Source organism: Ictalurus furcatus, chromosome 29 (assembly GCF_023375685.1).
Source record: "Ictalurus furcatus strain D&B chromosome 29, Billie_1.0, whole genome shotgun sequence".
Lineage (NCBI taxonomy): Eukaryota > Metazoa > Chordata > Actinopteri > Siluriformes > Ictaluridae > Ictalurus > Ictalurus furcatus.
In genome coordinates this window covers 732,655-748,834 of record NC_071283.1, presented here as the reverse complement: position 1 = coordinate 748,834, position 16,180 = coordinate 732,655, and the positions used below count along the sequence as shown (strand labels likewise).

The window sequence follows — 16,180 nt, the reverse complement described above, 5'->3', positions numbered from 1 at the left end:
CCTTCTGTGGTAACTTTAGCGACTAGCATTACCCTTCTGTGGTAACTTTAGCGACTAGCATTAGCCTTCTGTGGTAACTTTAGCGAGCTAGCAATAGCCTTCTGTGGTAACTTTAGCGAGCTAGCAATAGCCTTCTGTGGTAACTTTAGCGAGCTAGCATTAGCCTTCTGTGGTAACTTTAGCGAGCTAGCAATAGCCTTCTGTGGTACATTTAGCGAGCTAGCAATAGCCTTCTTTGGTAACTTTAGCGAGCTAGCAATAGCCTTCTGTGGTAACTTTAGCGAGCTAGCAATAGCCTTCTAAATAGAGTTTTTGGCTCTGAATATTTGACGAAATTTGATGAAAAATGTGTTTAAATGTTTATTCTAGGAAACAACGAAACCACTTCCTACACTTCATCTTCCTCAGTTAGAGACACAGTGTTTAATGATTTACAGGCGAGCGCTTATCAGGACTAATGAATAACACACACACACACACACACACACACACACACACACTCTTAACACCAAGGTTGCATTCCAGTAGTTTCTAATACACTTCCTCTCACCTTTTAGCTGTGTTTGAATCACACTCAGCTTACTAGAGATTGTTTTATTACTTTATTAGATGTTTATTATATTAGGAGTTCATTACATTAATGATGAGACTTGACAGATTAACCAGAATCTGTTGCACTCAGGCACATTTTCCTTTAGAAAACTTAGAACTTTAGAAATAACTCCAGGTGTGTTCAAATGTTAAACATGTTAAAGTTTTAGATGATATATAAATATATATAACATTCTGTGGTAACTTTAGTGAGCTAGCAATATCCTGTGGTAACTTTAGCGAAGTAGAAATACAGTATCCTGTGGTAAGAAAAGTTTGTTGAGAATTTTGTGTATTTTTTAATGTTTAAAAATACAGAGCTGTATAAATAGTAATCGAAATGAGCATAAAAGTTACGTCGGTATTAACCCAGGGAAGGTTGCTGGTATTCAGAGTCGGGTTACGCAGCTGCTTAAGTAGATTTTCCGAGCTCCACATTCAGATTATTAAAACCACCTGTTGTGTAGTTCACACCTCCGAGGTTGCTGAGGATTTTTCCTGAGTAGAAGCGTCTGAGACGGAGTTAATTAATATTGAGGAAGAAGTAAGACTTAAGAAATATTAATAAAAAGAATAAAAACAGTGACGCTCACACTTCTATCGTGAGTCACGCGTGTGTGTTCTACACAATATCAGAGTTTACTGTGGTACGAAAGGCTGGGGTCCAAAGTACACACGCGGTCATGTGATCAGAAATGGACAGTTTGGAGAAAGAGTTTCAGGTGAATAAGAGACGAGAGATTGAGATGGAGGAAGTGAAAACTGGTGGCGTTTAAGGACGAAGCCTTGCGTTCGTGTGTGTTCGGATTTCTCAACAGAGCTGCAAGCATGTGAGTAACTTCTTCTTTTTATCCCCGAGTTCACACACAGAGTCCATAATACTGAAGGAAAACATACATTTTACTCAAATATTCGATTGGATAACGTTAATATTTATTTAGTAACGTCTAATAGATAGCATTTTGTGATTTAGATTTTTTTTTTAAATAATAGAATTTTGTGAATTTTCAGGATTTTAGGAACTCTGTTCTCTTTTTATTCTCAAAGCAAACTTTCATTTTGAAATGTCGCGTTGGAATAAATGAGAAAATATTTAACATGTGACTCGTCTTTACATGCAACATTTATTTAAATGGAAAAGCTGAACTCTTGCAGCTGTAAAGAACAGCTCCTGAATGCACACGAGCACAAACCCAAGCGAGAGTGCAGTCTGATTCACTGATCTACACTGCTGTGCAAAAGTCTTGGCACCCTTGCTTTTTATACGGGTTTTTTTTGCTCTTAGATGCTTATTCTCCATCCTGTGCATTTCTAAATGTTATAATTTTAACACCCACCACCCCCCACCCCCCCCCCCCTCGCCCTGCAGAGCAGTGTGTGTTTGTGAGTGAAGAAAATAAGATATTTAGATGTTTTAGCAATTGAGCACTTTTCAGATAAGCCCATAAAGGAGTTCATTCTGGAGAAAACCGAGAAGCAACGTGTGCAGAAGAACTGAACCTCAGAGGAACAAACTGAAGAACCCTTAATGATAGAACAGATAAACTTTACATTCACTCGTCTTCTCTCTCTCTCTCTCTCTCTCTCTCTCTCTCTCTCTCTCTCTCGCTCTCTCTGTCACAGGGCGAGTGAATGTATACCGATGGATCTGTTCCTCCACGCGTCTCTTGTTCCCTCTGTGAGTCATTATAAACTCTCTGGGTGAGATGATTTCATTATAAATGGTCGTTGAGCTCCAGTGTGAACAGGTTTTACTTTATTTTTTGCCAGAGTTACTACTGAATAAATATTATGAATATGAAGATAATATTATTCAATAATAACTCCTCCTCCCAACCCTACTACTACTAGTACTACTACTACTACTACTACTACTACTAATAATAATAATACAGATATTACTGTTCATCCTACAGTTCATAATAATACAGATAATAACCGTAGTCCTACTGCAAATTTTCACATTATTATTATTACTAATAATAATATTATAACTTCAGCTACTGCTACTACTAATATTTTTTACATTACTAAAACTAATAGCAATAGTACAACTACTCAAAATGATAATAATAATAATAATAATAATAATAATAATAATAATGCTTTTAATAATAATAAATATTATTATCATTGCCTTACTACTACTAATGATAATAATATTGATTATTTCATGAATTAATTTTTAAAAAAATAAGTTACTATATGAAAAAGAAAACTAATATCAAACGTAAGACATAAAAAAGTCATATGCATGCAAACACCAAGCTACAGGATCTATTATAAATTATATAATTATTTATTATTATTATTCATGAATTAAATTTGAATATTTGAATATTAATGGTTGATACAGAACATGGGGTAAAACATGGGGATTTGTTTGTGTTCTGACTTTAATGTGGCTTTAAAAAACAGAACGTTGTGCTGAATGTGGTATGGTATTAACATGTGTGTGTGTGTGTGTGTGTGTGTGTGTGTGTTTATAATAATCAGGTGTGTATTGTAGCACTGCTGTCCTTCGTGCAGCGCAGAGAGAAGAGTTTCCCATTTGAGGAGAGATTCCCGTATCTAAAGGGTCGATTCGGCATTGTGGTGTGAGTCACACACACACACCCACGCGTGCACACACACACACACACACACACACACACACACACACACGCTCTCTGATGGTGTTATCATGGTTCGTGTTTGTTGCTGTCTTTAGGCCGCTGGATTTTCTGGGCAGTATGAGTAATCGCTGGTCGTACGGTTTTGCGTTCGGTGCTGTAACTCCCAGCGTCCTGCTGCTCTTCTCCGAGTCCTACACACCGTATCCTGTTCCATCCTGGGCCAGAGGTACACACTGTCTCACACTACACACCTCACACTGTTAGTTTCATCCATTTCCATTTATCCAGTCATCTAAAAACTTCTAATGTGATCACATTAAAACCATTTCTAACAGTCAGACTAGAGATGCCGCTTTTTCTGATAACGTTAGCGACTCTGAAGACGATAATGAGACGATAATGAGACAGTAATGAGACAGTAATGAGACAGTAATGGTTCAAATGTTTTTGGAAGCACATATAAAAAATACAGGAGAAAATACATAGCTAAAGACATGACACACAACAAAACTGCGATTTTTTTATTCAGTAACCTCTATCACTGACACAGCAAATATAATAAATACAATAAAGTATAAATATAATCAAAATCAAACCTTAACAAAAACACAGTCGAGTCTCTTTATATGTAAACATTCCCCTTGGGCTAAAAAGTCTTTTCCAAACCCAATTCCAATCCGAGTAAATTCATTCGCTCTTCCCCCAACCCGATATCTGATCCAGCATTGTTGTTGTTATTATTGTTGTTGTTGTTGTTGTTTAGTATGGACCTGATATACAGATCGAACTGGTGCCATCTCTATTTAAAACATCCCAAAAATTATCTTCTATTTCACACTTCAACGTTAAAATATCTCAAATAAAAAACATTTAAAAACTATTTAACATCATCCTCAAAAACAACTTCACACTGTATTATAGTATGCTTCTCTAACATACACTGTGTGTGTGTGTGTGTGTGTGTGTGTGTTTCAGCATTTGTGTATTTGCTTGGAGCTCTGGAGGTCGGCATGGCCTATCTGCCGTTCTTTCTCTGTCTGTCAACACCACATCAAGCGCTCGGAGGAGTTCTAGGCCTTCTGTACACTGTGGCCTGGTACACACTCACACACACACACACACACACACGCACATGCAGACACACATACACACATACTGGTAAATGTGAAGACATTTTAATAGGAGCTGTACTGACACATAATAGCACTGTCTTCAGTGTGTGTGTGTGTGTGTGTGTGTGTGTGTGTGTGTGTTTATTAGGTTGGCCGTGAGATTATTTGAAGTTATCACCTGTCCTGAAGACGGAGTGAGTAAAAATCTTTATATGTAAAATGATTTCAGTGACTATTTGAATGATTTGTTTACAGTTTTAATTATTATTTCATTATTTGAATTAGTGTTTAAAAGTATGTATACGTGGAGTGTATAACGTTGTCGCGCCCCAGACGGAGTGTGTGTTCAGCAGAAGGTCAACATTTCGTTGTCGTTGTTGTTATAATTTTTGAAATAATAATTTTCATAAAGATAAAAATCATATATTATCTTTAACCTGTAAGATATTACATCATGTTTTCCCTGATGTAATGAAACACAACTTTTCCTTGAGTTCAATCAAATATTTAATATTTAATGAATTTAATCAAATTTAAAGAATTTAATAAAACAATAATAATAAATAAACTGTGTGTGTGTGTGTGTGTGTGTGTGTGTGTGTGAAGGTTCTGAGTGATTATGGGAAGGTAATAACACAGTGGCCGTGTTTCCTGTGTCTGAGCTTCCTGATTGGACGCTTCATCGCTATGGTGGTGAAGGACGTGCGAATTCGTTTACAGTTTCAGAACGAGCAGCAGGTCTCTCTCTCTCTCTCTCTCTCTCTCTCTCTCACACACACACACACACACACGTGTGCAAAGACGAAGTCACAGCAGCTACACTGAAAAAAATCTGTTTAAGCAAATAAAAACATGTTAAATATTAAAATATGTGTAAATTGTGTGTGTGTATGTGTGTGTGTGTGTGTGATTTCTCTGTGCTGCAGGTTGAAGAGGAGACGCTTTTTCAGTCTAATCAGTATAAATACGTCCAAACACTACTGAGACGACCTGCAGAACAGTACGCACACACACACACACACACACACACACACACACACACCCCATGTAACCTGTATGTTCCTCTCCAGATCTGTGAAGAAGACTTGGTTTAGGAGGAACGTGTACGACTGGGATCCGTATTTTAAATTCCCGAACAGAATGATCGGGACATCCGTCATCTGCCTCATCGGACTGTACACGGTCAGAGAGAGAGAGAGAGAGAGAGAGAGAGAGAGAGAGTGTGTATGTGTGTGTGAGTGTGTGTGTGTGCGTGTGCGTGTGTGAGTGTGAGTGTGTGTGTGGTTGTGTGAGTGTGTGTGTGTGTGTGTGTGTGTGTGTGTCATACCCATTTAACCCACATACTTTCTCAGTGCTCCTGTATAAATTGTTGATTTGTGGGCGGGGCTATGTATGAGCTCAGGTTGTGATGTCACTAAATAAGCTCCACAACTTTGGACCAATCAGATCTTTTATGCAAATTAATCTCCTGTTCATATAAATTCCTCTTCCTATATGTTAACAGGACTTTTTAGCTACATAGCTTATAACTTATTAGCTAATTAACGTTATTAAGTAATAAGCAGATGGTGGTTGCCATGGTAACATGGCACATAAAATGACTTTGAGACAGAAATCCTACTGAGCTAGTTTATTAGCAGTTAGCTAACTGACTAGCTATTTTAGCTAATGTTAGTGGTAATTTGCTGAAAGACATGGGGGGATGTTTCCTAATTTGCATATTCATGTATGTTCATAGGTCCTGTTTTTTTAATGAGGGTTAAAAACTATTTATTATTTATATAACTATAAACTACTTATTGTCCGAGGTAAATAATATTTTCTGCGCTGAGTGCTGATGTAAAGCCAGGAGCTTCTCACTGTTATGGCTTTACTGCTCTTTATCTTTTTCGCCTTATAACTGTGCTGTTCATTCACACTTGTGTGTGTGTGTGTGTGTGTGTGTGTGTGTGTGTGTGTGTGTGTAGATAACTCTGGTAGATTACAGTCTGAGTGATTATATTCTTCGGCACCTGTTAGCGGTGATCGACTCTCTGGAGGATTTGGCCAAAACCAGTAACAACACCGAGAATCTCTTAATTACATTATTACCTTACATCAGCGAGTTCAGCCACGTGGCCTGGAGTAAGACTGTCTGTCTCTCTGTCTGTCTAACTGTCTGTCTCTCTGTCTGTCTAACTGTCTGTCTCTCTGTCTGTCTGTCTCTCTGTCTGTCTGTCTGACTGACTGACTGTCTGTCTCTCTGTCTGTCTGACTCTCTGTCTGTCTCTCTGTCTGTCTGTATGTCTGTCTGACTGTCTGACTCTCTGTCTGTCTCTCTGTCTGTCTGACTTTCTGTCTGTCTGTCTCTCTGTCTGTCTAACTGTCTGTATCTCTGTCTGTCTGACTCTCTGTCTGTCTGACTGTCTCTCTGTCTGTCTCTCTGTCTGTCTGACTCTCTGTCTGTCTGTCTGACTCTCTGTCTGTCTGTCTGTCTGACTGTCTCTCTGTCTGTCTGTCTGTCTGTCTATCTGACTGTCTGACTCTCTTTCTGTCTGACTGTCTCTCTGTTTGTCTGTCTGTCTGTCTGACCGTCTGTCTCTCTGTTTGTCTGTCTGACCGTCTGTCTCTCTGTCTATCTGTCTGACTGACTGTCTGTCTGTCTGTCTCCCTGCATGTCTGCCTCTCTGTCTGTCTGTCTGTCTGACCGTCTGTCTCTCTGTTTGTCTGACTGACTGTCTGTCTCTCTGTCTATCTGTCTGACTGACTGTCTGTCTGTCTGTCTGCCTGCATGTCTGCCTCTCTGTCTGTCTGTCTGTTGTTTGCAGAGAAAAATACAATAAATCACAGAAGTGATCAGTACCATAAATATGTTGTAATAAAAATATGTATTTGTTTGTTTAGAGGCCTGGTTTGCCACCACACTGTTTGCCACTCTGACGTCTGTTACATACACGTTTCACGTGTTAGTATGTTACAGGTACACACCACACACACACACACACACACACACACACACACACACTGATTAATTGATAAATGATTTTATTGATTAATTGACAGGAAGCACATGAAGAGATTGTGGGCAGGAAAGAAGAATTTCTTACCAGAGAAGTTCCACAAACCGAGCTCTGCTATTAGTGTGGTGAGTAGTGTGACAATTTACATAATAATAATAGTAATAATAATAATAATATAATCAGTATAATCAGGAACTCTTTACTCCAGGCTGCAGTTGCACGATATTCAGGCTGGCAAATTGCGTTCACGCTTTGGGGTGAGTGAACTCTCTATCTCACACACTCACACACACACACACACACACACACACACACACACACACACACACACTTTTATCCAATCGATTCTTTCCAGTTCCAGTAAGCGTTCTGGGTTCTGCTCCTCCACAGGTTATCTTATTGTGCACTACGTACAGTTTATATTTGCATTGCTGTTTGTGTATCTGGTTGTGTCACCGATCCAGAAAGATGGGTTCCTACCCTGGTTCTCCAGCCTGGCCACCGTACTGTGAGCATCCTTTCACTCAATCAAACTTATTTTGCAATCGTCTGACAAGAAGAGCACAATTTTATAAACTTCAGACCATGTCTTTAATGGCCAGTGGTGGTGTGAGGTGTGATTGGGGAACTGTAAAGGTTCTGCTGGTTCAGATCTTCTTCTGGGAAATTGTTCAGTAGTTCTAGACACCTTCTCTTAGTATTAGAGAGCCATGTCACAGTGGAATGTTATTGGAGAAATGCAGATCCATAAGGTTGGACCTGTGTGTCGGTTTCAGGCTGACGATCTTCATCGTGATCGCTCTGATGGTGGTGCAGGTTGTGATGGTTCGGATCTTCTTCCTGCAGGACAAATTTTCACCGGACGATAAAGAGAAACCGTTAGCACTCAACAACAGGTAACACAACCGCAACATCCCCAATAAAGTTTAATGTTGTGGAACATCAGTGAAAAAAGTTCTCACTTACATTATAGTCCAGTTCCTTGCTATGGAAATTCATGATATGTTCCAGAATTCAATGTTCAGAGCATCATGTGCCTCCTAAGGAGAAGAACCTCGTCCTGAAGTCTCTGTAGTAGTTGGTGATGAATTCAGTGAACAGATTGTGGTTTGTTTGAGAGCACTAATGATCTTTCTCTTTTTTTGCAGGAGAGCCTTTAACAATTTTAACTACTTCTTCTTCTTTTATAACGTCATCATGGGGCTTAGCAACTGCATCCTCAGGCTGCTGAACAGTTGCATTGTGGGTACTTGGCTTGTCCCACGCATTGACCGGACCATCATGCAGCGGGGCTACGAGGCCATGGATCCAGGTAAAAATACTAAGATCTCTTCTAGCTACAGTACATGTAGCAGGTAACGTACCTATCTCTAACCTCTAAGAACGTTTATAACCCTTAAAGGTTCTTTGGTTGTTTCTTTGGGGGAACCCTTAAAAGTTCTGTGTATAACTCTGCCACTTATTATTATTATCTGCAAATTATTATCCTATAAGAAAGGGTTCTAAGTAAAATGTTTTCACGAGGCATGAACCCTTAAGAACCAAATAATTGCTCATTATTTTCACATTTTTAGCTAAACTGTCTTGGTACTTAGTGAAGAAAATGCCTCTTGTAGGGTTCTTTAAGGGTTTTTTGGATAATTAAAGGTTCTGAAAAGCTTTTTGGATATTTTGATGTGTTGTAGGGTTCTACATAGACGTTTATAAGGATTTTCCCAGAGGGATAACTGGAGAACCCTAAATTATTCAAATTCTTTCAATAATGTAGGTTTTATTTGATTACATGATTAGAGCAGACCACTTTTTGGAAGCCAAGGACCCTTAATTACATAATGAACCCATAAAGAGCCCATGAAGAACTTTTTTTGTTTACAAACAAAAAGTGTACCAAGAAGCAAAGATATTAAGGAAAGAATAATGCCATTCTTAGAGAAGAAAAGTGTTCCTCATGGGTTCTTTAAGGGTTCTAAGCTTTCAACAGGGCTCCATTTGAAAGCACTTTGCTGTAGGGTACACAGAACCTAAAAAAAATTCTTTTTTAAAGAATGCATTCTTTGTTTAATTACACAATGACTTGAATGCTGTTTTGTAAACACATATGACGCTCACAGCTGTACATACAAACACTCGGGGAAAATTTTTTAATAACTACTATTAAGAAATGTTCGTAAAATGAATTGTAGCATTTTCATAACATTGCTTTGTGGTAATAAAGATACTAGCTAGCCCAGTTCCCACCATCATGACTGAGTGGAAAAACATTCACAACATTACAGATTACAATTTTATAATCTCAATTTACAAGCTATTTATTCCTTCTCAGGCTACCGTACGTGGGTTGGAATGATAATGGCGGATCATTATCACTGTAATCCAGTTCTGGTGTGTTTCTGCCACCTGCTGCTCAAACACACAGCGGTGAGACGGAGGGCTGAGAATACGCACACACAGTTTGACAGTGCAGGTCAGAGAACAAATTGCCTCAGCCAATAAGAACACACCATTCTAAATGTACAAAACAATATCAGCGGTGTATGTAGCGGTGTTTGCAGAAGTCGTATTTGTGTTTTTTTTCTTATGCAGAATTCCCAGGAGTCAGCAGGGTCCGCACTCGCTGGCTTCTCCTCTATACCCTGCTCAGAAACCCAAAACTCATTCTGTTGAGGAAGAGACACCATAGCAACAACCTCCAAGGCAACCAAGACCCCATCACCATCGCCAGGGTGATAACAATGTCCTCACAGCTCGAGAAAAACCAGTCTACCCAACAGCATAGCGATGATGTAGTTACAATCGGATAATGACAACCTTCCTCCTGTAAAACAGAGAAAGCGCTAGATCCCTAAACGAATTGTAGCCTGTTTGATAGCTAGCTAATATCCTACATGCTAATAATTAGCAAGCTAGCCCTCAAACTCTATTGACACAGAAATGCTAAACACATGACAGCCAGCTACTGTGTACAGATTGTACAAATAACACGGTTTTAATGTTATACTTTATTCTTTTACTACATGCTCATTTGAATGTTACATTTGACTGACTCACAACTTGCAGTGCATTATGGGTATCCTAGGGGTATGAGTACTTGAAGAAAAAAAACAGTAGCGTATAAAGAATTATTATTAGAAAGTTTTAGCGTTTAATTAAAATCAAATAAGAGAATTATGGGATTGATTTCATAAAATCAACTCATGAAGGTGAAGACATGACACGTTGAGGAATTGGTTAAAGCTGTGAAAACACTGTTGCTAGGCAACTGGAAATATGGACTTAGCTAGCTAATTCTTAGCTGTTTTGTTTTATATAGACAATGTAAAGACACAGTGACAGTGGAAATGAGACAGAACCATCCGGAACATCAACATTTACCTCAGATGTGTCGCTAAAATATTAACAAAAGACATAGAAATTTGACACTTTTAAACTGCTAACCGACAAATGTCATGGGTTCCACTCACTTTTTACCGCTAATCTGTCCTGCAGCTTGCTATTTTATTTTTAATTTATTTTATGAAATACCTTTGACAGTAAAAGAAATGAAAGGTTTTTACGTGTCTGAATGAGACTTTGTATGGCTGAAAAATACTTTAAGGGTGGGTTGCACCGATAAGGATTAAGTTTAAATCTAGCTTAGATCAAGGTTTATCTTATAATTCTGTTGCACCAAACTTTAAACCTTGTTTAAAAATAAGCAGGCTTACATTTAAACCATCACTTTAATCCTGGATTTAATTTCACAATAAACCTGGATTAACTAGAATCTCCATCACTTTAAACTCGGATTTAAATTTCAGTTCGGGATTAAATTTAAACTTTAATCTCAACGTGTGCGTGTGTGTGTGTGTGTGTATGTGTGTGTGTGTGTGTGTGTGTGAGAGATAATGGAGATGTGTTTCATGGTTTTTCATGGACCAGAAAATGCTTAGGATATGTTTTGTTAAAGAGTTAGTTGTGAACCCTGCTTTTTACAGTTTTAATCCACACACAGTGTACACATTTTGTGTTATAAGTGAATCTTTCGTTTCTGAAATGACTTTTTGTATTAAGTATTGTTTTGTTTTGAAGCGTAAGCATGCTTTAGCTGGATATGCATGATGTAAGAAAGTGTATCAAGCGGTTATCTACGATACGTGTGTGTATTAATGCGGTCGATCCTTTTTGTGTAACTATGCTGTTAGAAAATACATGATGATCGAATGTGATTGTTGTATTCGAAATTGTGGACATGAATGATCAGACTGATGTTTCTGAGATCATCGGAACACTAGTTGATTAGATTGTTGAGAAGACACCGTGATGTGTATAAAATTTCGACAGTCCGTCGATGTTGTATGACACCGTTGTTCTCTTTTACTGAAATAAAATCAAAAACACTTAAACCGTCATGTAAATTTATGACCTCTGGTAACACTGTTTGGTCTGAAGGTGTGATCTTTCCTGATAGATGTCTGTCTGTGTGAGACAGAGACGTGTTTTCTGGGGGTGTTGCTGACCAGAATGCTTACAAATGTGTTTATGTTAATGAATTAATGGGAGAGTCGTGAGTCTCAGTGTTTAAATAATGGTTTAGACGTTGTAGTTAAAACACAGAAGAAACTTTGTTTCTGTTAAAATGGCTGCTCAGAGAACCTCCTAATACCCCTAGAAGACTGCTGTGTATTTCACAACCTCTTCAAATGAGTGTACTTCAGTTTTATTTAATTTTACTCATTTTTTTAATATATTAATGAAACAAGGGGGGGATACAAATTAAAAACACAATGACATCATAATTATTGAACAAACCAATGTAATTGTATGTATTCTACCATTTTAATCGTAATACAATATATCGTCTTAGCGACTTTGCTAACAAAACGCAAGATTCGTTTGTTTGTGCGAATCATCTCGCGCGATTGATTCACTTAAATGAGTCGTTTCGTTAAAACGAGGAACCGATTCATTGGCGAGACGATAATATACTGGAGCGCGTGCGAGTCGAACTGGTGAAACGATACCTAGTGGAAATTAGCAAAACTTCAGGTGAGTTATAAAACACTTTTCTGTGGGAATAATGTTTATATTCTGACCCTGGAAGTGTTTAAATGAAAATATTGTCTGCTTGTGACCCGGGTTGGATTAATTATATCGCTTTTTTTTGCTGATTTTTGTCGATTTTTCCAGCTTGTACAATGTGCCGGCTAATCAGTGTGGATAATACAATTAGCAGCTTCAATTAGCATCCACGTTACACCACTACACACATGTAGAATAAATACACATTATTCTGATTTAAAGAAAAAGACCTTAGAGGCTGGAATCTCTATTCATCTTCTCAACTAATGGTTTGGCTCATTTTTTTTGTTTGCTTTTTCTACTATTTGTGTGTCAGAGAAGTTTAAATTAATCAGAATTTAACAGTAATTTGTGTGTGTTTATACTGGAGCAAAACAACAACAACAACAACAATAACCCCAAAAAACAACCAAACATTCAAACAATATATTGATATATGAGAAGTTTATACTATTGAGTCTTATAAACTTATAAAGTACTTTTGCTGGAGTCAAAATGAATGTGTAATTTTTCAAATACTAAAAATATATTTGTTATATTTCAGCTAATAACTGTTAATGTTTATTGAAGCATTCGCAAGAACTAAAATTCCATATTAATGGAATTTTCTTAAATTGGGAATTTCTTACAAAGTACAGTACAGATGTGTTTGAAAGCATCTCTAGATTGATTTTAAAAAAAAACATTAAAAATAGTATACGTTATGTGCAGACTGTTATCTTCAGTATGATGCTTTATAAAAAATGTTATAGACTCAGTACTGTGTTGTTGTTAAGGATGATGAGATATATATGTATGTATGTGTGTACAGGATGTGTGACGTGGACTTGGTGAAGAAGATGTTGCGTGCCGTGCTGCAGAGCAGTAAGAGCGGCGTGGCGCTGTCGCGGCTGCAGGCGGATTACCGTGCCCTGACTGGAGACTTCATCCCACACATGCAGCTCGGCTACAGGAACCTGGAGAACTTCCTCAGGAGCGTTCCCGACGTGGTGCAGCTCCGAAATGCCCACACCGGAGAGGTGAGATTGATACACAACATACACGTGTCTGAGCAGAAGCCAGAAGATCACCAGGAGAGACCCTTTTGTTGTGTCATTTTTACATTTGGGACACTAAATTGTTTGTTAGGCGAATGGTTTGGTCCAGGGTTCATTTCAAGACTGAATGATGCAGGATGTAATGTGTGTGTGTGTGTGTGTGTGTGTGTGTGTGTGTGTGTGTGTGTGTGTGTGTGTGTGATTATGGTGTAGGTGATGTGCTTTGCGGCTTTGTGTAAGGAAACGGCCCACATCGCTCAGCTGGTCGCCCGGCAGAAGAACTCGAAGAAGAACTCTGGTTGCTCTCAGCTACTGAACTGTCACATGAGGACGAAGTCTTCCTCACTGTTTACACACAGCGGTAACACGCGCACACACACACACACACACACACACGCACACATTACTGTTGTACGCTGAGATCTGCCTGTGACAGGAGTCAGCTAATATATTTAATATTGTATTAAAAAGTTTTGTTTCTGGTTGTGATTATTCAGTGAATCCTCGCGCGTCCCTGAGGCAGCCTGGTCACATGACTGAGGACGGCAGCCGTGAGAGGTCTTCATTCTCACGCGTCAGCTCTCAAGGTGACCAGCGACAGGTGTATAGCACCAACTCAGGCTCCGCCCACCAGGGCAAGAAGCCCACAGGGTGAGTGCTCACCATTATTGCCTGGATATATATCAAGAAAGATTAAAATAAAAATTCTAGGTGCAGGTGAGTACTGTAGCGATGTAGGGAAGTCGCTTCCTGTTTACCGTTCACATGTAACTCCATTAGGGGAAAAATAGTTTAACTTTATTATACTCACTCTGCTGATCCCAGGCCAGGAATCCAACAGGTTGTGACGACTCGTACATCCAGCAAGAACCAAAACGCAGGTGAAGTGTGAACACACACACACACACACACTGTTGGTTCCTCAGTAAAAATGTGTGTTTCCTCTAGAGGGCGACGTGGAGCTGTTTCAGAGCCGTGTCAAGCAGCTCCTGCAGAAGTACAGCAGCGGTGTGTGGCTCTCCAAACTGCCTCAGCTCTATAGTCACATGTTCAGACAGGAACTTCCGTCATACACACACACACTGCTGGAGAGCTGGACACACATCTGCACTGTGAGCGCACACACACACACAAACACACGCACACACTGCTGGAGAGCTGGACAAACTAAATACATACTAACACATGATTCATATAATAGTAATCATACACACTAAGTTGTCTTCTGTGTATCGTACGTGTTTATGTAATGTATATGTTTGTGTTCTAGGTGGAGAAGCCGAGTGGTGGTAACGTAGCAGGGCGTCTGGTTTACCCCGCTAAAGACCCGCCTCCAAAACCCCACACCTCTCCACCTGCCACGCAGAAATCTGCCCAAATCCCCAGCACCCTCTCACGATCCCCAACGTCTCCGACTCCGAAGCCCCCGCGGCCGCTCACCCCAGATTCCATGACCCGCTCCCTGCCCACCCCTCCAGCCACGCCCCCTTTCCCACTGCCACAGGATGTGAAAGATAAAGTGCGGGAGCTGCTGAATAAATACAGCCATGGCCTGTGGGCTCACGCTTTGCCCCGCCTCTTTCAGGAGGTCTTCAGGTACCGACCCAGACACCTGAAAACATCCTCACCTCCACCTTTTCTTCTGTCCTGAATCTCAGACTTAAAAATTTTTAAAAAATATTTTTTTTATGTTTTTGTTCTGCCCCCCCCCCCCCCCCATAGGTGTGATTTCCCGCAGTCGCTGCTGGACGATCTCTCTCCTCTGGCCGACACGTGCATGATCGAATATCCGATGGCACGAAACCGTAACAGAGCCATTTTATACACCCTGCCCACCGTGAGAGTTTCCTCAAAGCCTTGCCCACAGCCAAGATCGCGCATCATCGCCCACTACGGCAACCCGGAGGTGCCTCAGCTGCCCCTGCCCAAGGAGGAGTTCCCGTCCGTGCTGGTGATGGAGGCCAACAGCACCGACAACCTCATCCTCAGGTACTCGAAATAAAACGTGTTGAAATGCGCATCGTTTCAGTGCTCGTAACGTTGTTCTGTCTCTGTTCCTCTCAGGTATGTGGGTGAGGAATACTCTCAGGCTCTGGAGAAGATGGAGCAGGACATGTTGGAGTTTTACCACAGCACAGGGGCGGGGCTTGGCCTCGCCTCTCCTACAGTTGGTCAGCTGGTGGCGTTTGCCGTGGACGACGAGACCGTGCTCCGAGCTCAGGTGCACCAGGTCACAGAGAATGATGTGAAGGTAATGTGTGTGTGTGTGTGTGTGTGTGTTACAGAAGCTTTATTCCTCATGTTATTAAATTTGATTTTAAACACGTGTGTAGGTATACTGCGTGGATCATGGTTTCTCCGAGGTGGTGAACAGCAAGAAGTTGCTGCAGCTCTTCGATTGTTTCCTCACACTGCCGTTCCAGGCCACCAGCTGCCAGCTCGCAGGTAACACACACCCCTTACACACCTTATACACCTTTACCTTTACTGTGTGCGCTGGTGGATATACTTGGTTACTGTTTTACTGTGTGTGTGTGTGTGTGTGTGTGTGTGTGTGTGTGTGTGTGTGTGTGTGTGTGTGTGTGAGGTCTGGAGCTTTTCAGTGAGGACATGGTGGTGCTGAAGACCCTGGAGATGTTAGCACGTGGCAGAACGCTATTGGCCGAGCTGGTGGAGCGAGAGACTCCGCCCCTCGTGGTGTTGTACGACACGTCAGGAGAGACGGACGTTAACGTGAACGCCGCGTGCCTCAGCGCGCTGCAGGACAA

General features: G+C 40.3%; 2 protein-coding genes across 5 annotated transcripts in view; both read left to right on the top strand.

Annotated features, from left to right (window-relative positions):
* The first annotated feature begins 1,136 nt into the window (after positions 1–1,136).
* stra6l (STRA6-like) lies at positions 1,137–12,125 on the top strand. Of its 3 annotated transcripts, none has more exons than XM_053618865.1 (18): positions 1,137–1,421; positions 2,215–2,269; positions 3,121–3,188; positions 3,302–3,432; positions 4,182–4,302; positions 4,467–4,512; positions 4,925–5,056; positions 5,245–5,318; positions 5,389–5,500; positions 6,286–6,442; positions 7,202–7,277; positions 7,361–7,442; positions 7,526–7,574; positions 7,708–7,825; positions 8,094–8,213; positions 8,466–8,629; positions 9,641–9,781; positions 9,901–12,125. In XM_053618865.1, coding segments are annotated over exons 1-18 (1,866 nt in total). In that variant the 5' UTR covers positions 1,137–1,419; the 3' UTR covers positions 10,119–12,125. The 3 variants fall into 3 exon arrangements, with proteins under 3 accessions (XP_053474840.1, XP_053474839.1, XP_053474842.1); XM_053618864.1 differs by having other exon boundaries at positions 3,088–3,188; XM_053618867.1 differs by having other exon boundaries at positions 2,215–2,292; positions 3,088–3,188.
* The window catches only part of tdrd7a (tudor domain containing 7 a), a 9,344-nt gene continuing 3,117 nt past the window's right edge, over positions 9,954–16,180 (top strand). The window contains exons 1-11 of one of the 2 annotated variants that reach the window (XM_053618859.1): positions 9,954–10,040; positions 13,187–13,394; positions 13,626–13,773; positions 13,910–14,063; positions 14,238–14,293; positions 14,361–14,524; positions 14,683–15,008; positions 15,135–15,401; positions 15,477–15,663; positions 15,746–15,857; positions 16,000–16,180. The exon at positions 16,000–16,180 is cut by the window's right edge and continues 22 nt beyond it. In XM_053618859.1, the coding sequence (XP_053474834.1) occupies positions 13,188–13,394; positions 13,626–13,773; positions 13,910–14,063; positions 14,238–14,293; positions 14,361–14,524; positions 14,683–15,008; positions 15,135–15,401; positions 15,477–15,663; positions 15,746–15,857; positions 16,000–16,180 (1,802 nt within the window). In that variant the 5' untranslated portion in view covers positions 9,954–10,040; position 13,187. Of the gene's footprint in view, positions 10,041–12,291; positions 12,343–13,186; positions 13,395–13,625; positions 13,774–13,909; positions 14,064–14,237; positions 14,294–14,360; positions 14,525–14,682; positions 15,009–15,134; positions 15,402–15,476; positions 15,664–15,745; positions 15,858–15,999 lie in introns of those variants that run through there. The other variant, XM_053618858.1, reaches the window with a different exon arrangement.